Genomic DNA, 20,731 nt, shown 5'->3' on the forward strand with positions numbered 1-20,731 from the left:
GCCGGACTTCTCGTCATGAACGAGGGGAAAAAATATATTTCCGTTCGTTCAAACATGTCAAACGTTGTATAGCATAAATCATTAGGGCCTTTTTTAACCAGAACATGAATAATATTCAAGGTGGACGAATGCATACTCTTTTATAACGTATTGGAACGAGGGTACCCAACATGAACTAGCGCGCCAGGTGTCTAATGGGACATCAACGTTCCATGGCTCTTGTTCGGTCAGATCTCCCTCCAGAAGACTCAAAACACTTTGTAAAGGCTGGTGACATCTAGTGGAAGCAATAGGAAGTGCCAAAATATTCCTAAACCCCTGTGTTTTTCAATGGGATAGGTTTAAAGTCAATACAACACATCAGGTATCCACTTCCTGTCAGAAAATGTCTCAGGGTTTTGCCTGCCAAATGAGTTCTGTTATACTCACAGACACCATTCAAACAGTTTTGGAAACTTTAGAGTGTTTTCTATCCATATATAATAAGTATATGCATATTCTAGTTACTGGGTAGGATTAGTAACCAGATTAAATCGGGTACATTTTTTTTATCCAGACGTGCAAATGCTGCCCCCTAGACCCAACAGGTTAAAGGCACAGTCAACTTAATGTATATAAACTTCTGACCCACTGGAATTGTGATACAGTGAATTATAAGTGAAATAATCTGTCTGTAAACAATTGTTGGAAAAATGAATTGTGTCATGCACAAAGTAGATGTCCTTACGGACTTGCCCAAACTATAGTTTGTTAACAAGAAATTTGTGGAGTGGTTGAAAACGAGTTTTATTGACTCCAACCTAAGTGTATGTAATCTTCCGACTTCAACTGTAGAATTGTGAAAAAGAAAAATAATAAAGAAAGCATTTCCAAGCCATATTATGAATCATATCATATGGTTTATTTGCAGATGATACATACGGTAATGCATTGTTGATCCATTGAAAAAACAAACAGTATCATTCTCTATCCATTTCCAGATAGAAATTAAATCTAAAATGAGCTAATGAGGAGGAACTGACAGTTTGTGGTTTTACAAACATCTGTTATTTTGTTTGACCACAACGCCATCAAGTGGAGTCTCTAGTGCACAAATCATTTCTGAACATGTTATCACAATATCCCAAATCAGCACCACAGTTACTGGTTGTGGAGTATGTGGATAATACACCAGGGTTCACTCCAAATCATGTGGATCTGGAGATCACCTCTGCTGAAATGACAGACTCTGCTCTGTACTACTGTGCCATGGAGCCCACAGACAGTATGACTCAAATATACATTTTGTTTGGAATGTTCTTCATCCCCGTCAACAGTGACACAATATTCTACTATTCTTATTGAAGGTTTATTTGCAGATGGTATAGCATGGTATAGCATGGTTTAGTATTGTGGATCTATCGGAAAAACAAACAAACAACAAAGCAAAAACTAGACATTTTCAGATAGAAAATAAGTCTAAAATAATCTGAGGAGGAGGCCAATAGGAACTGAAACCCCTTAACCACCAACCACAGAAGAAGAGTTACATATCCAGTTATCAGAGGAGGGGCCTCATAGTCAAACACTGGTATAGGCTGGGTATACCTGCAAACATGAGGATGTCTCTGAAGAGGATTTACTCAGCTCTCTCACTGTCTTATCTCTCAGTTGGTTTATCTAGTCTGTGTCAGGATGTCACTCATATTACTGTTTCTCCTCTCAGCATTTGTAGGTGAGTGCTGAATTCTCAGCTTAAACATTTTTTTTTTACATTTTAGTCATTTAGCAGACGCTCTTATCCAGAGCGACTTACAAATTGGTGCATTCACCTTATAATATCCAGTGGAACAACCACTTTACAATAGTGCATCTAAATCTTTTAAGGGGGGGGGGGTTAGAAGGATTACTTTATCCTATTCCAGGTATTCCTTGAAGAGGTGGGGTTTCAGGTGTCTCCGGAAGGTGGTGATTGACTCCGCTGTCCTGGCGTCGTGAGGGAGCTTGTTCCACCATTGGGGTGCCAGAGCAGCGAACAGTTTTGACTGGGCTGAGCGGGAACTGTGCTTCCTCAGAGGTAGGGAGGCGAGCAGGCCAGAGGTGGATGAACGGAGTGCCCTCGTTTGGGTGTAGGGCCTGATCAGAGCCTGAAGGTACGGAGGTGCCGTTCCCCTCACAGCTCCGTAGGCAAGCACCATGGTCTTGTAGCGGATGCGAGCTTCGACTGGAAGCCAGTGGAGAGAGCGGAGGAGCGGGGTGACGTGAGAGAACTTGGGAAGGTTGAACACCAGACGGGCTGCGGCGTTCTGGATGAGTTGTAGGGGTTTAATGGCACAGGCAGGGAGCCCAGCCAACAGCGAGTTGCAATAATCCAGACGGGAGATGACAAGTGCCTGGATTAGGACCTGCGCCGCTTCCTGTGTGAGGCAGGGTCGTACTCTGCGAATGTTGTAGAGCATGAACCTACAGGATCGGGTCACCGCCTTGATGTTGGTGGAGAACGACAGGGTGTTGTCCAGGGTCACGCCAAGGCTCTTAGCACTCTGGGAGGAGGACACAATGGAGTTGTCAACCGTGATGGCGAGATCATAGAACGGGCAGTCCTTCCCCGGGAGGAAGAGCAGCTCCGTCTTGCCGAGGTTCAGCTTGAGGTGGTGATCCGTCATCCACACTGATATGTCTGCCAGACATGCAGAGATGCGATTCGCCACCTGGTTGTCAGAAGGGGGAAAGGAGAAGATTAAACCAAATAACATTTTGAATACAGTGACATTCCTTTTTTAAATGAATCATTGCATTAGACACTAAGTAGCATTTTACTGGAAAGTTTCAATTCCTTCTCTTGTCATACTTTATGGGCACCTAATCCATGTATTTTTTATCATTTGGAATAAACATTAAAACACAATGACAATATTTATGTTGTTGCAGCTGATAGTATGGAGCAGGAAACAATAACTCCAGTGAAACCTGAAGTCAATGCTCTCCAAGGAACAGACATCACTCTCTCCTGCAACTACAAGGGCAACATTAATAATCTACAATGGTACCGTCAATACCCCGGATCCAGACCAGAATGTCTTCTTTTGATCCTACAAACCAGCAAGTATGTACAGAATACATCCATTACGACTCCACGACACAATGGTAGACTGAATGAAGAGAAGACCCGTGTTGACTTGATGATCTCCTCTGTTGAATTGGAAGACTCTGCTCTGTACCACTGCGCCTTGCAGCCCACAGTGACAGGAAACTCAGACACACTGTACAAAATCTTGTCAACATATACTGTAGAAAGAAAGCCATAACAGAAAACATTTCATGTTGGTGTCAATAGGATGGGCTGTATAATCAAAGATCCAAATGTAGCTTATGGATGTTATTGTTCAAGAAGTAGCTAGTTAGTCAGGTCTCTCAGTGCTGTCTGTCGGTTTCTCAAAGGTCTAGCAAGATGTTTTTCTTCTCATTTGTTCTCTTTTCAGCTTTTTTAGGTGAGTTATTATACGTATTTAAATCTTTTAATTTAATCTTACAGTGAATGAACAGCACAAAAACATTTGAATTGCTCATTCGTAATGTTTAAATGTCAGTTACAACTGCACAGTTGTACAGTTATAGAAGTTATTTGCCCAAATATTTTTGAAGGAAACAGTTTTGGGGATTCAACAAACCCAGGGACTACAGAAGAGCTTGTTCAGGAGGGAAGGAATGTCCATCTCTCCTGCAAATATGATGGTAATGTTTACAATCTACAGTGGTACCGCCAATTTCCCAGATCCCAAACCATAATTCCTCTTGTACATCACACTAGAGGGGTCTATATTTAAAGCTACTCCCCCACCTCCTCGTCTGACAGTTTCCATTGACAAAGTGGACAAACGTGTGGATCTGAAGATCTTTTCCGCTGACTCTGATCTGTACTACTGTGCCATGAAGACCACATTGACAGGAAACGGTGACACTGTACAAAAACCTGTCAAGAAACATGGGAGGAAACAGACATCCTGTATGACATACATAAGTGACATGCCTGCTGTATGTTAAGGGGAGGAACTTATGGTGGAGGATGATCTGAACAGCAGTATAGAAACATAAAAAAAAAACTTTCAGAGACTGCTTAGATCTTTCTGTCAGTTTGACTCTCTTCATCTAACATGCAGTTACTGTATTCTGTGTTGTTCCTGACCATATTTCTGGGTATGTGACACAATACAATTCAATGCAATACATTGCCATTTGAATTAAATTTAAATTCAAATACATTTTCATGAGCAATTAAATCTATGTGTATTAAAACCATTCTCTATGCAGGTGTCAGTTGTGAAGACCTCACTCCAATCAAGAAAGAAGAGTACTGTTTAGAGGGAACCTCTGTTACCCTGTCTTACAACTACTCCAGAACAGCTACTGCTGGAGATGAATTCTATTGGTATCACCAAGACACAGCACAAAGACCAGAATTCTTCCTCTACATCTCAGGTACAGAATTTATAAAGAAAGCAGATCCTTTGAACACTCGAATATCAGCAAAACTTAACAAAGAGAAGACCCGTGTGGATCTGGAGATCTCCTCTGCTGATGTGACAGACTCTGCTTTATACTACTGTGCTGTGAAGCCCACAGTGACAGGAAACCTACACACACTGTACAAAAACCTTAGCAGGGACCACATCAGCAGGAATTTAACCAGTTTCTTTATTAAACTTGTGTATAACCCTTACTTTGTTGACATCAAAAGAGTGCCGCTAATATTTCTTAATAAAGATTATGACTCCAATGTTTCACCTGTTCTTAATTTGATTGTAGCATTGACAGATTCTGTCAATTTGATAAATATTCCTATTCTGCTACAGTCAGGCATTTTAACCACATCATATACATACAATATGTATACATTAGGTGACATCATTACTCTCAACATGTACAGTCATGTTCATGATCTTTATCAAGAATGCCAAAAATGATGGACCTGACTTCTCAGTAGTTTGGTCCTCTGCTGGTAAATCCATGTACTGCATTCTTTAGAGGAGCATACATGAAATCAACTAACTGGGGTATCTCAATCCCAGTGCGCAATAGCCTGAGGATGAGGTTAAGTGACTGGTAATGGACCAGACAAACATAAAAGGCTCTTACATTTACATTTTACATTTTAGTCATTTAGCAGACGCTCTTATCCAGAGCGACTTACAAATTGGTACATTCACCTTATGATATCCAGTGGAACAACCACTTTACAATAGTGCATCTAAATATTTTAAGGGGGGGGAGGTTAGAAGGATTACTTTATGCTATCCTAGGTATTCCTTGAAGAGGTGGGGTTTCAGGTGTCTCCGGAAGGTGGTGATTGACTCTGCTGTCCTGGCGTCGTGAGGGAGCTTGTTCCACCATTGGGGTGCCAGAGCAGCGAACAGTTTTGACTGGGCTGAGCGGGAACTGTGCTTCCTCAGAGGTAGGGAGGCGAGCAGGCCAGAGGTGGATGAACGCAGTGCCCTTGTTTGGGTGTAGGGCCTGATCAGAGCCTGAAGGTACGGAGGTGCCGTTCCCCTCACAGCTCCGTAGGCAAGCACCATGGTCTTGTAGCGGATGCGAGCTTCAACTGGAAGCCAGTGGAGAGAGCGGAGGAGCGGGGTGACGTGAGAGAACTTGGGAAGGTTGAACACCAGACGGGCTGCGGCGTTCTGGATGAGTTGTAGGGGTTTAATGGCAGAGGCAGGGAGCCCAGCCAACAGCGAGTTGCAGTAATCCAGATGGGAGATGACAAGTGCCTGGATTAGGACCTGTGCCGCTTCCTGTGTGAGGCAGGGTCGTACTCTGCGAATGTTGTAGAGCATGAACCTACAGGATCGGGTCACCGCCTTGATGTTAGTGGAGAACGACAGGGTGTTGTCCAGGGTCACGCCAAGGTTCTTAGGACTCTGGGAGGAGGACACAATGGAGTTGTCAGCCGTGATGGCGAGATCATGGAACGGGCAGTCCTTCCCCGGGAGGAAGAGCAGCTCCGTCTTGCTGAGGTTCAGCTTGCGGTGGTGATCCGTCATCCACACTGATATGTCTGCCAGACATGCACAGATGCGATTCGCCACCTGGTTATCAGAAGGGGGAAAGGAGAAGATTAATTGTGTGTCGTCTGCATAGCAATGATAGGAGAGACCATGTGAGGATATGACAGAGCCAAGTGACTTGGTGTATAGCGAGAACAGGAGAGGGCCTAGAACAGAGCCCTGGGGGACACCAGTGGTGAGAGCACGTGGTGCGGAGACAGATTCTCGCCACGCCACCTGGTAGGAGCGACCTGTCAGGTAGGACGCAATCCAAGCGTGGGCCGCGCCGGAGATGCCCAACTCGGAGAGGGTGGAGAGGAGGATCTGATGGTTCACAGTATCAAAGGCAGCAGATAGGTCTAGAAGGATGAGAGCAGAGGAGAGAGAGTTAGCTTTAGCAGTGCGGAGAGCCTCCGTGACACAGAGAAGAGCAGTCACTGTTTTGGTCTGGTCAAGTCCATAAGACAAATACTGTGCTACACTGAGTATAAAAACCCAGAAGAACACCTGCTCTTTCAATGACATGGTGAATCCAGGTGAAAATGATCATCCCTTATTGATTTCACTTCTTAAATGCACTTCAATCAATCAGTGTAGAAGAAGGGAAGGAAGCAGGCAGTTTCTTCATAAGAGGCAGAGAGACTAGAAAAGTCCTGTGGAACAATATTAAACCTCATAATGTTTATATATTGTTAATCTGTAGTCTTTGACCCTATAAATGTAAGGAGGGAGGGGTCTTATAACCCCTCCCCTTCTATTAATATAACATAAGCATAATCAATTATTATAATACATTAAACATTTGGTACAGCCCCTATCATGACCCCTAGGTGAACTCCTGACATTTCCCCCTTTGAGACTAATTAGTCTCACAGCATAAATCATTATATTCTCCTCTGAAGTCAAATAGATTTGGCAAATCCCCCGGATCCATTTGATCCCAGGGATGGCCTTCTAAAGGGAGAAACAACTCCTGAGGTTCCTGGAATGCTGATAGGGGTGGGTGAGTCTGGTTATAGTCCCATTCCTCTTGAGTCCTGGGAAGAACCACACAAGTTGAATAAACATTGGGATTAAGAGAAACCAGAAATGCACCAGTATCACCTTCAGCATGATTTGTATCAGCTTCCACCAACACCGTCACTCCAGCATGTTCAAGAGCAGTTAGTCATTTTCTTACAAATATAAACAGTAACCAAAATCACCAAACCTCCTACAAGTATAGGAGTAAACAATGAAAACAAAGTCAACAACAACTTTTCCCATCACATTCCCAAATTCAAACCAGTCACCAATTTTTGAGAGAGTTTTACTAAGATCAGCAGCCATATTCTCAGAGGAGTCAGGGAGGAGCATAACACAATTTTCAGGATCAATAATACCTAGTACGTTACACTGTCCTCCTTCCTTCTCCAAAAGATAATCTAAAGCCAACTCATGGTGGCTGACAACTGCTTTCAGATTTTGGACATCTAATGAGAGTTGGCTAAATCCTTGGATTGTTAAATTCATATGGGCCTGTAAAGAATAGGTTCAATTGTTTACCCACTTTCCTATGACAGCCACACCCCAGGAGGGTATGATTGACATACCAAAAATCTCACTCGGGTGTAGGACATGACCATAGGCTTCCTGATTGTCTGGGATGAGTCGTTGGTTTAACCTGTCTCATTGAAAAGATCGGTGACCGGAATTCTTAACATATACATTTCTGTTCTCCCCAAATAACAACACCCCCCCATCCAGGAGGTAAAGTGAGATACCCCTTGTCACTGCATACCCACATTCATCCAAAAGGTGGTCCCATGCCTTCCTCTATCCTAGAAAGGTTTACACCTGTCACCTGTTACTGTAAGTCTAACACACTAAAATCCCCTTTAGCATAGTTTCTCCTATCACTATACTCTTCTCTCAGTTGACCCATATATACATGACAAGCTCTAGTATCTCCCATATCTTCCTTCTTCCTTCTACCACATTAGGTAAGTTTGCTCCCTTCTTGTGACCACCCCAACAAACATGTGTCCCATAATCCCCAAATGTTCAACAGTCTTTTTAGCCAAGCCCTTTATTATACATAAAGCAACAGCAAAGCACAGTAGTCCTACCAGAAGTGTAACAATCATGGCAGATAGGAACATCATTAACTTACCCATCACGTTTCCAAATACACCATTAAACCAGTGTCCAATTTGGTCAAATATGGTGTTGACAGCTTTTCCCAGAGTACCTCCTAATTTAGCCAGGTCATTAATAATAGCTGTCATATTGTCAGAGGAGTCAGGAAGCAACAAGACACAGTAATTCTCATTGTCTATTCCAAGGGACCTGTAGGCCGCTCTGTCTTTAGCCAATGTGTGCCATTTAGTCTCTGGTAACTACTGCCTTCAAATACTGCACATTTAGTGACAACTGAGTAAAACCCTGTACTATCAAATTAGTAAGGGCCTGCATAGAGTATGTCAAATTGTTAATCCCCTTACTCTTTACTACAAAGATTACTAGGTCTGCCATCTCTACCTGAGACAGCACATGTCTATAAGCTTCATTATTTTGAGCCACTGCTCTTTTAGCTCTGGCATTCGATCTGAAACTAATTGCAAAGAGCTGTTCAGCAACTCAGAAGCAAGTAATGTTGCTACTGTCAGTTCAGTTTTCCCCAGATAACAACACCCTTTCCATCCCACGGGGAGGAAAATGTAGCCATTACCCTCACAGATCCAGAGATGATCCAGAGGTGTCCCCATGCCTTTGCCTGTGTTTGACATATTTACCCTAGTTATCAATTGTTGCCCATCCATTACATCAAAACTACTGGTATCCATTTTTAGGCCTGTGTAAGACAGGCAATTAGTGGTGTTTCCTACTTCCACATTCCCTGAGTTGCAGATACAAACAGGGGGAGTTATTGTGGGTTTTAATCCTGTCAACACAACATCTCCTTTATCATTTAGGGGCTTTACACTACCAGTCAGATATTCTCCCCATTGTACTTTTGGAGGTCCTATGCATTTAATCAGCTGGGAATTGTTACCTGGTTGTACGCTAGGAACCTTCTTCCACCTTGGCCATTTAGTTTCAATGTGCCCACCCTCCTTAAATTATTTAGCTGCATCTGAACTATTACATATTGTCTTATTGGATAATCTACCTTCCCATGTTGCTTCCTTCCCCCTAGTGAGCAACATCAGAATAGTACAATTGCTGTTTCTTTGTCGAACCCGGGTATTGTTCCTTTACATAACATGGAGTAATTAACATTAAAAATCATTATTTCCAATTGATACTACCTGGGTTCCCCACAGAAAGGCTATGGAGGTGGGTTTCTGGAAAATCATTACCTTTGTGCCAGATGTGCTCCCCTTCCCCTGTAATCCTATGTACGTCACTGCTTTCACCCATGAATTACTCTCCACATTCCCGTCCACAAAGTGAACGGGTAGGATTTGGAGAGCAATAAATACCCTGCATGTGTGTTTCCATGGTTGCGATTTTCTTTCACAACCATAGTGTGTGCGCATGATGGTTTCCTCGACATCTGGTGACTCTTCAGGTTCTGTGGCTGAACCCTCTGTTGGTTCTTCTGGCCTTTGGTCTCGGCCCTCTGGCTGTGGTCTTCCCCGTTTCTCCTCTGGCCTTCCTCATCGGTGGATCTCAGCCTATTTTGTTGCCATGGTCACCTGGAAGAGTCCCATCCATCTTGGCTGGTTCCATTTTCTTTTATGGACTCGTAGTTTCACCCAGTCTCCTACAAAGATGGTCAGAGCATCTGGATCCTCACCTGGGATTGGGTCCGCTGCTTTCCTAATGTGAGAGTGGAGAAAACTTTCAACAGAAGTTAGTTCCTTCATGTACTTAAGATGGTCACATTATATCTCAGTTATGTCTATCTGTCGGTCAGTCATAGGTCTCACCCCTGGGGTGTTCATTGGTCGTCTTGTTAACATTTAATAAGGTGTACACCCAATACCTTTAAGGCTGCTGCGCATTTTCATGAGGACAAGAGGTAATCCCTCTACCCATGTCATTCCTGTGGAATGGCATAGTTTGACAAGGAAGCCTTTCATGGTCTTATTAGCCCTCAGTAACTCTCGTTACTCCGCGGTTGATAGATGGACACAAACTTCTGGTCAACGCCCATCATTTTGGCCATTTGGGTAACCACAGGTTTACCAGGTGGGTCCCACAGGTATGAGATGGGTCCCATTGTCTGCAGACAAACCTCAGGCACTCCAAACCTGAGTATAATTTCCCTAATTATCAATTTTGCAACTGTTCGCGCATAACAGTTGGTAGTGGGATGGTTCCACCCACCTGGTAAACCTGTCAGTTATCACCAGGCAGTATCTCTTTCTTTTCGCTGTACCATGTCTATGAAATCCATAGCTAGGTGGATAACCCCTCCCCTTCTACTAATACAACATAAGCATAATCAATTATTATAATACATCAAACATTTGGTACAGCCCCTATCATGACCCCTAGGTGAACTCCTGACAACATCCAGCCAATTTGACACAACTGTGGGAAGCATTGGAGTCAACAAGGGCCAGCATCCCTGTGGAATGCTTTCGACACCTTGTAGAGTCCATGCCCCGACGAATTGATACTGTTCTGAGGGCAAAAGCGAGGCGGTGCAACTCAATATTAGGAAGGTATTCCTAATGTTTAATATACTCAGTGTATATTTTATGCTTAACCAAAATGTTAAATTATTGCATGTTATACTAATAAAATTGTTCAGAGAAAGAGATGTTGTTTAACAAGGAATAAAACATATCTTGAAATGATACGGTCAATATTATTGGCACCTCTGCTTTCAATACTTCCCTTGCCAGGGGGGGGGGGCGGTAAGTAGCCTAGCGGTTAAGAGTGTTGGGCCAGTAACCGAAAGGTTAGCCTAAGAAAAATCTGTTGATGTGCCCATGAGCAAGGTATTTAACCTTAATTGCTCCTGTAAGTCTCTCTGGATAAGAGCGTCTGCAAAATGACTAAAATGTAATAAAAAATAACGACACAACCTTTTTCTAAAATGTTTCATGAGATTGGAGAACACACTGGGAGTTATCTTAGACCAATTCTCCGTACAGAACCCTTCCAGATCCTTGATATCCTTTGTCTGCTATTATGGACTGCCCTCTTCAAATCAAACCACAGGAGACTAAGATGGCCATTGCAAAATGTTGTTAGTGGATTTTGATTAGTGCTTGGGGTTATTCTGTTGCTGGAAGATCCACTTGCGGCCAAGTTTCAGCCCCCTGGCAAAGGCAAACAGGGTTTTGGCGAAAATGCACTTACTAAAGTTCATGATGCTGTTGACCTGATGCTGAACAGTCGAAGTGAAATAGCCCCATAACATCAAAGATCCACCACCATATTTTACCATAGGTATGAGGTACTCAGCATATGCTTCTGTTTTTCCAGCCTGGTATCAGCAGAGACGCATCAAATAACATGAAGCTTATGTGAATACATTGCATTCAGCGGGGGTGCGATTAGTGTCACAATATTGAAGCCTTAAAAATAGGAGTCAGAGACATGATTCCTAAATGAATACATTGCATTCAATGAGTCTCTCTCTCAAAAGATAGTTGGTGATGAAGCTGAAATGGGTAAATTGCATTTGGCAGTTTTCAGCAGACCATCCAGCCAAACCAACATAAAGTGTATGGAGAGGAGGGCAGTAATATTCAGCTTTCCTGCTACTGCTCCTCAGCATATAGTGTACTGTGGTATAAACAGGATCCAGGATCAGCTCCCCAATTCCTCCTCTTCATCCTCCATGCCTCTAGGACTGTAGTGAGAGCTAAACCTCCATCCTCTCGCCTCACTGTTAAACTGAACAAAAAGAAGACCTGTACAGATCTGGAGATCTCCTCTGTTGAAGTGAGAGACTGCTCTGTACTACTGTACTGTACAGCCCACAGTGACAGGTAACTGAGAAACACTACAAAAAAATGTATCAAATGTATATGAAACGTCTTTGATTCTACATAGTCAGTAGGGGGAGCTAGAGTATAAAACTCAGGATTAGGTTATGAATCCTCAAGATAAAACATGATACTACCATGAAGAACATAGCCAGTTGATGCTGTGCTTTTCATCAGCAGCTGGTGCTTATTCTACACATCCTGTCGTCTACAATGTTGTTCTGTTCACTATTACTCTTCTTTGACTTGATAGGTAAGTAATGACATTTTCATTCAAACTGAGTGTGATTATGTTGAGAGGTATTTATTTTTCAAATCAAATAATAGAAAGATAATGCATGACATAAGGTTCCATGTTTTATCTTTACACTGCATTTGGAATTAATTCATTCTCCCATGTGGGTTTAAAGTAATATATATAATATTATGTTTTTACAGGTGTCAGTTCTGAACAGTTATTAACACCCTACACTGATGTAGAAGTGGCTTCAGAAAGGGACAGAGTTACTCTCTCTTGTAACTACACTTCTGGTGACACTCTTCAATGGTATCGACAATATTCTAAATCAGCACCACAGTTCCTGCTTAATGAGTATATGGATAATACACCAGGGTTCACTCTAAATAATGAAAAAAATGCTAAACGTGTGGATCTGGTGATATCCTCTGCTCATGTGACAGACTCTGCTCTGTACTACTGCGCTCTGAGGGCCACAGTGACAGGAAACCCAGAAACACTGTACAAAAACCTATAACATCTGACTGAGGGGAGAAAGTTATCAACAGGCACATGAATGAATTTGTCCAAAACACTAAGTCCTAGATTCAATCAGATCAAGCACTTGCGGTGTCGGAGGTGTAACTGCGTTGGACCTGTCAAATTGGTGAGCAGCTGCTCTTGATCATTGTCACAAAGCCTAATCTGGTCTCAGAGCATTTTCATAATATTAGGTTATGAATTACAATTCTAACCCTAACCCTGTCTTTGGCAATAGGTGGAGCTACAACATTTTCTCCAATCATCAAGGCTGAAACATTGCTACAGGGAGAGATATTCAATTCTGCCTGTATTGTTTGACGGCTCTCACACAGTTCCACCTCTGGCACCGCCAAAACAACAACTATGCGGATGTTGGCTAAAGTGGATCTGACTGAAAAGAGCCCTGAATAGAGCCCTTCTGTCCTAGCCAGAACCCTAGCCCTAATACTAACCCGAGCTTCATGTCCACACCCCAGATCAATCCTAACCTTAGCCATAACCCTAAACCTAACCGTAACCCTAGCGTCATGTCTACATCCCGGATCAACCCTAACCTTAACCCTAACCCTAACCATAACCTAAACCCTAACCCTAGTTTCATGTTCACACCCCGGATTAACCCTAACCATAACCATAGCCATAACAATAACCCTCAATTCATGTCTAGATTCATGTCTAGATCAATATTAATTTCAAAACGTTTTTCTTCATAATACAGTACAACATATATGGAGTGGTATTGTTAAAAATAAATGCTTCAATCCTACGATGTACATTAAACAAGGATTGTATGGCACACAAACACACCACATCACCACCCTGGTCTTTGGCAGTAGGTGGAGCTACAACATTTTCTCAAATCAGCAAGACTGAACAATTGCTGCAGAGAGAGATATTCAACTCTGCCTGTGTTGTGTCAGAGTCGTTTTGATACTGTATATATTAACTACGTTGCTGGTTTCATCAGTTCTCCTCCTCTCAGTCCTTGTTGGTGAGTGCTGGATTCAATTTGACAGTTTTAATTTAAACACCAGAATGTATTTCAAAGTTGTCAAAAATACAATTATACTTCAGATTTTTAAATTGTATTAAATTGATTGGACAGACCTACTCATGCAAGGGTTTTTCTATGTTTTTTACAATTTTCTACATTGTAGAATAATAGTGAAAACATAAAATATGAAATAACACATATGGAATCATGTAGTAACTGAAAAAAGTGTTAAACAAATCAAAATATATTTTCAAAATATCTTTGAGATTCTTCAAAGTAGCCACTATTTGCCTTGAGGACACCTTTGCACACTCTTGGCATTCTCTCAACCAGCTTCATGAGGTAGTCACCTGGAATGCATTTCAATTAACAGGTGTGCCTTGTTAAAAGTAAAAATAAAATAAAAAAGTATTTCCTTCTTAATGCGCTTGAGCCAATCAGTTGTGTTGTGACAAGGTAGGGGTGGTATATAGAACATAGCCCCATTTGGTAAAAGACCAAGTCCATATTATGGCAAGAACATATGATTGTGGAGGCCAGATGACCTGGCCTCCACAATCACTTGACCTCAACCCAATTGAGATGGTTTGGGATGAGTTGGCCCGCAGAGTGAAGGAAAAGCAGCCAACAAGTGCTTAGCATATGTGGGAACTCCTTCAAGGATGCTGGAAAAACATTCCAAGTGAAGCTGGTTGATAGAATGCCAAGAATGTGCAAAGCTGTCATCAAGGCAAAAGGTGGCTAGATTGAAGAATCTAAAATCTAAAATCTATCAAAGATACTGTACTAGTCTGAATAAATACAGAATGAAGAACATTTGTTGTGTTGTTTTGCTTCCTTATAGCAAAACTTTTTCACTCGGGCCCCCCCATCAAGCATCATGGAACACCCCCCCATCTAGTCATTGCGGAAAACCCTGCTTCGCAGAGATAGGAGGTTGGAAATGGAAGCAACGTTTTCAGTGCTTTTGTGGCTATCACAGGATATTCAGCCTTGATTTTAATCCAGAAGGTCGGCAGAGATGACATTATCTCAAAAATACTTTTAAGGCCACCATCATTTGCAACCTCAAGGAGTTGATCTTCTTCCTGCATAGACATGGACGATTCACCTGGGACATTCACAAATGGGTTGCGGATCCATTCCTTCGCACTTCGTGGGTCTTTGGAAGTAACGCTTGAACTCCGTTGACAGCGAAGCTAGGTGATCGCGCGTGAGCTGGGAGAAAGACGGCCCAGTCTCAGTCTCTCCAAAAATTCCTGCTAATGTTTGGAACATGTCAAATATGCCCCTGTCCACTCGCCGTCCCCACAGTTCCAGCTTGGCTTTGAATGCAGCCACTTTATCTGCGAACTTAAAGACAGTTGTCATTCTCCCCTGAGTGACAGATTGAGTTCGTTGAGCAGGTTGAATATGTTGCACAGGTAAGCGAGTTTTGGAACCCATTCCTCGTCATTGACATGTGCTGCCAGTGGTGACTTTTTTTCTGAAAAAAATCTCTGCATCCGCTCTCGTAACTCAAACTCTCTGGCAAGCGATCTCCGCCTGGATAGCCATCTGACTTCTGTGTGTAAGAGAAGGAGTTTGTGCTCTGCGTCCATTTCTTCACAAAGCTGCCCAATCAGACGCGAGTTAAGGGCGTGTGCTTTGATGTGATTGATAACTTTAATAACATCATTCAAAACGACATGAAATTCAGGTGACATTTTTCGGCTAGCCAGCATTTCTCTGTGAATGACACAGTGCGTAGACTCACATTCAGGCACAACCTCTTTAACCCGGGTAGTGAAACCAGACAGCCGTCCAGTCATGGCAGCAGCCCCATCCATGCATATGCCAACACAGAATGACCAATACAATTTTCCTGACATGTAATCATCCAAAGACTTGAATAGTTCTGCAGCCGTTGTGTTTGTCGCAGGGACTGTGAACACAACGTATCCTCATGCACATAATCCTGAAATATATATTGCACATAAACAAGCAGTATTTTCTTTTGTAGACATCGGTAGTGTCACGACTTCTCGCGAAGTCGGTTCCTCTCCTTGTTCGGGCGGCGTTCGGCGGTCGACGTCATTGGTGTTCTAGCCATCGCCAATCCACCTTTCATTTTCCATTTGTTTTGTCTTGTTTTCCCACACACCTGGTTTACATTCCCTCATTACTTGTCGTGTATATACCCCTCTGTTCCCCCCATGTCTGTGTGTGAAATTGTTTGTTGTAAGTGCTTGTGCACTCTGACTGGTTCGCGACGGGTTATTTGTACCCATATTTTGTTGTTCTGGGTGACGTTTGGTTTTGCGTATTAAACTGCTCCGGTTATTACCCAGTTCTGCTCTCCTGCGCCTGACTTCCCTGCAGCCAGTCACGCACCTCTTACAGGTAGATTCGTCAATCTGGATTGCATACCACAGTGACTGGTTAAGCCTCTCTAACAATTGTGCCTCAACGTCCTCCGTTATTCCATCAATTTGCCTAGTAACGGTGGTAGCCAAAAGAGGAACCTGTGCTATCTTTTTAGCGGCAGCCTCTCCTAAGAGTTCAAGGCAAATGTCCTTAGCAGCAGGTAGAATCAACTCCTCGCCAATAGTGAAAGACTTCTTAGCCTTAGCAATACTGCTAGCCACTAAGTATGACACTCAGTGCAGCCATGTTTGTTGGATTTCAAGAGTTGCTTCTGTCCTTCTTGTTCACGTTTTCTTCACTCAAAAAATTCAACAGGTTTGTCTTTAAGTGCAGGGTGGTTGGATTCGATGTGCCGAAGCAGTTTTGAGGGCTTCATTGCCTCGTTTGATAGCTTATCTCCACATACTATGCACAGGGGCTTGGAGCATGCGAGTCACCTGTCGCAATAAAGCCATATTTTAGGTAGGACTCATCATATTGTCTATTGAATGAGGCTTTCTTTTTTTTAAGTCTCAGGCTCTGCCGTCTCTGCATTATCGACATCGTCATTGGGCCTTTTATCTCCCTTTCCTTCCGAAGAAGCTCTCCAGCGACATTTGTTTGTTTTTATTCATATCAGTTAACGTAGCTAGCAAGTACAAAGTTGGCGGGCAAAACAGTTCATGCAGACCGTGATGAACACGCGGCGAGCGCATTACTCAAGTTCCAAATCTGTAAACTGTTGTGGGCGTGACAGAGATATTAGACTGTTGAGAAAAGGACCACCAGACTGCACCAAGTTCAAAGTAATAACTGCACAAATAGCCTATACTTGTACAGAATTATTATTTATTTTACAGATTAAAGAAATACAAAATAAATGATTTATCCTTTCCGTGCGGCCCAGGAGCAAATGGGCCTGGCAGTCATGAGCTAAAATCTCTATTCAGATCTACAGCAAAATCATGAAGATGACATTTAGCAGCAATCCAACCCAGAAAGACAGTTGAACTCAAATACACAACAAACTATACTGTAGAGAGGTGGAGCTACATAGTCAATGAGTGCTTTGACAGTACAGTATGTAGTCTACAAGATATTTGAGGAGAGGATAGTGATACACTCTTACTTGACAGGGCATGAAGCCAGTCATTCAGTCCCCATAAAGATGTTTTATGCAATTCTGCTTTTTTCAATGTTCTTTGGTAAGTGCATAGGTTTTGCAATGCAGTTTTGGATTGCAGACATATTTCGATGAAGCATTTACGGTACATGAATTACAATATGATTTACTCAAAACATGTTTAACATTATTTATTTCAGGTAGCAGTTATGAGGAGGAAATAATATCAGCCACAACTGAAGAGCGTGTATTTGAGGGTGAAGGTGTTACTCTGTCCTGCAACTACACTGGCTCCTACAGTAGTGATACTTTACTGTGGTACCAACAATACCCCAGATCAAAACCAGAATTTCTGCTTCTACTCACTGAAGGAGGGTTAAAGACACATAATGAATCGACCCACCCTCGCCTGTCTGTTAAACTAAATGAAGATAAGACCCGTGTGGATCTGAAGATCTCCTCCACTGAAGTGACTGACTCTGCTCTGTACTACTGTGCTCTGAAGCCCACAGTGACAGGAAACCCAGACACACTGTACAAAAACCTGACAACACACAGTATACTGTAGAAAGAAAGCCATAACAGAAAACATTTCACGTTTGTGTCCAGAGGAGGGGCTGTTTAAGCATACAATATACACCCATCAAAGATTATGGGATGTTATTGTTCATTAGCTAGTCGGTCAGGTCTCTCACTGCTGTCTGTCTGTCTGTCTGTTTCTCAAAGGTCTAGCAAGATGTTTCTTAAATGTATTATTATATATTTTTTTTAATGTAGGGGGTAGATCAGCTTTAACATTGCTGATAAATTGTAGCTTCCATCAATGTAATTGTCTGCATCACAATGCCAAGAGTTTGCAAAGGTTGGCTACTTTGATCAATCTCAAATATAAAATACATGTTGATTTGTTTAACACTTTTTTGGTTACTACATGATTCCATGTGTTATTTCATAGTTTTGATGTCTTCACTATTGTTCTACCGTGTGGCTCAGTTGGTAGAGCATGGTGTTTGCAACACCACGGATGTGGGTTTGATTCCCACGGTGGACCAGTACAGGAAAAATATATGCATTCACTACTGTAAGTCGCTCTCGAAAAGAGCGTCTGCTAAATGACTAAAATGTAAATGTAAATTCTACAATATAGAAAATAGTAAAAAAATAAAAAAATAAAAACCCTGGAATGAGTAGGTGTGTCTAGACTTTTGACTGGTACTGTACATACATATACACATACATACATAGATATAGATATATATACATATATTTAAAAAATATATTTTTTCCTTTATAACTTTCTAACCCTACTACCCCTCCTCTAATTGGACAGTCTATTTAGTTTTATATTAACTCTTGTCCTTCCTCTAACCTCAACCTCTCCCATATATTTCTGATGTCCATCCGGTTTCATTTCTATTTGCCATATCTTTCAAACTGTCCTCTTCCACAAAAAAATCTTAACCCATTTACCTTTTTTACGGACACAGTATGTTTTACATTAGTTATCTTTTATTACCATTTTTATTAGTCCCAACCTTCAGCTCCATTCAACCCCTCCCATCTATCTCTTAACACCATCCATATTGGATTTCTATTTAACATATACTTTTCAACTGTGTGATGTTTCACAAACGTTCTGAACCTTTCTATTCTCATTTTTTCTACAGATTGTAAATTGAAAATAATCATTTTTGCTGAAGTATTATTATATTATTGATTAATTGACTATGACTTTTCAGATCACCCAGTAGTGCTATCTGCAGAGTTAGCTCCAGGTAAATGTTGCAATTCTTCAGCCATTCTTGGACCTGTGACCAAGAACATATGGACAGTACCAAAATAAATGACCTAATGATTCTGTCTCTTCGCAGCAAAATCTGCAGCGCTGGGAAGGTTGTATCCTCCATACAAATAACATTCTATTGGTTGCAAGAATTTTGTATAATAATTTACATTGACAAATTCAAAGTTTTGAATCCGGTGTCGTTTTGCCTATTAGTTCATAAACCATGTGCCATGGAATCGGTACGTCTAAAATCTCTTCCCAACTATTTTGCAACTATCTATATGGCATGGCTGTCCATTTTTTGGACCTTAAATGAAACTAGTGTACTTTTTAATTATTACAATTTTCTTTAAGCAATTATGGTCTTTAATGCAGGGCCAACAGATAAGTTACTTACTTTTTCCCCCTTCCACTTTCCTCTTCCATTTTTGCAGTAATGCTGCAATTAGTTGGTTGCAATTTTGGGTAAATTTCCATATGTTTTTGTTAGCTGCATGTGTGACATAACTCCACCAGTTCTATTTATGATATAATTTATGAAGATTATACCTTTTTTTATTTAATGTTTAATAATGTTTTTTTATCATAGTATATTTGAGTTTAACCACAATATTTGTTGTATTATTTGTTCTGAAATTTCTGGTGGATTAAATTGAAATTGCAACCAACTTTCTATGGCTTGTTTTAAAAATAGTGATATTTGGGAGATGATTTCCTTCTCAAATAACTGAAAGTGAGATGTTGTAATTCTTGAACATAGGGTCAGACATTCTTACTAATTTGCTTGAGAACCAGTTTGGATTTAAGTATAACTTTTGTATGACTGAAGCCTTTAGTGAGAGGTCAAGTGCTTTAATATTTAATCATTTCAGCCCTATAAATAGGACCATTTGATTTTAATATTTTTTCTCAAATAATAAAAAAAAACTGTTCTCTATGTGTAGGCAAGACCATAAGCAAATAGGTAAACTGGGATATGACTAAAGAGTTAATCAGGGTGATTTTTCCACAAATAGATAGGTATTTACTTTTCCATGGTAGCAAGATCTTATCTATTTTTGCTAACTTTCTATTCAAATGTATAGGAGTGAGATCATTTATTTATTTTGGAATATGTAAACCGAGTATATCCACTTCACCATCAGACCATTTTATTGGTAAACTACATGGTAATGTAAAAGTTGTATTTTTTGTGATCCAATACGTAATATAGTACATTTATCATAATTTGGTTGTAATCCAGAGAGGTTAGAAAAAGTATCTAGATCCTCTATGAGGCTGTGGAGGGATCCAAGTTGTGGATTTAAAAGAAAACATGAATCTTCAGCGAACAATGACACATTTGTTTTTAGCCCTAGATTTGTAATCCCTTGATATTATTGTTCGATCTGATTTTAATAGCTCACATTTCGATGGCCATAAAAAATAGATATGCCGATAATGGACAACCTTGTTTTACTCCTCTTGACAGTTTAAAACTTTCTGAGAAGTAGCCATTATTTACTATTTTACACCTAGGGTTATTATACATGATTTTAACCCATTTTATAAGAGATTCTCCAAAATTGAAAGGTTCGGGGCATTTATATATAAACTCCAGTCGTACTTTATCAAAAGCCTTTTCAAAGTCAGCTATGAATAGCAGGCCTGGTTTCCCAGATTTTTCATAGTGTTCTATTGTTTCCAGTACTAGCCTTATATTATCTCAAATGTACTGTCCATGTAAAAAA

General features: G+C 41.2%; 1 protein-coding gene and 1 gene segment (V, D, J or C); both read left to right on the forward strand.

The window, feature by feature from the left end:
• The first annotated feature begins 3,297 nt into the window (after positions 1-3,297).
• On the forward strand, positions 3,298-12,708 carry LOC106569109 (uncharacterized). The gene is made up of 5 exons (XM_045693664.1): positions 3,298-4,176; positions 4,291-4,757; positions 11,766-11,909; positions 12,122-12,206; positions 12,392-12,708. Exons 1-5 carry the CDS (start codon positions 4,134-4,136, stop codon positions 12,706-12,708), a joined length of 1,056 nt encoding a protein of 351 aa, XP_045549620.1. The 5' UTR covers positions 3,298-4,133.
• Positions 12,709-17,099: 4,391 nt separating this feature from the next.
• LOC106569118 (T cell receptor alpha variable 38-2/delta variable 8-like) lies at positions 17,100-17,996 on the forward strand. The segment is given in 2 exon segments: positions 17,100-17,297; positions 17,416-17,996. Coding segments are annotated over 2 exon segments (513 nt in total).
• The last annotated feature ends 2,735 nt before the right edge of the window (positions 17,997-20,731 follow it).

Source organism: Salmo salar, chromosome ssa14, assembly GCF_905237065.1.
Source record: "Salmo salar chromosome ssa14, Ssal_v3.1, whole genome shotgun sequence".
In the NCBI taxonomy this organism is placed as follows: Eukaryota; Metazoa; Chordata; class Actinopteri; order Salmoniformes; family Salmonidae; genus Salmo; species Salmo salar.

Excerpts from the sequence above, each read along its gene's own strand:
- LOC106569109 (XM_045693664.1), top strand. The coding sequence starts at position 4,134 with ATGCAGTTACTGTATTCTGTGTTGTTCCTGACCATATTTCTGG. Across the intron at positions 4,758-11,765 it reads ATAAAGATTATGACTCCAAT|GATCCAGGATCAGCTCCCCA; the intron begins GTTTCACCTGTT and ends TGGTATAAACAG. Across the intron at positions 12,207-12,391 it reads ACTCTTCTTTGACTTGATAG|GTGTCAGTTCTGAACAGTTA; the intron begins GTAAGTAATGAC and ends ATGTTTTTACAG.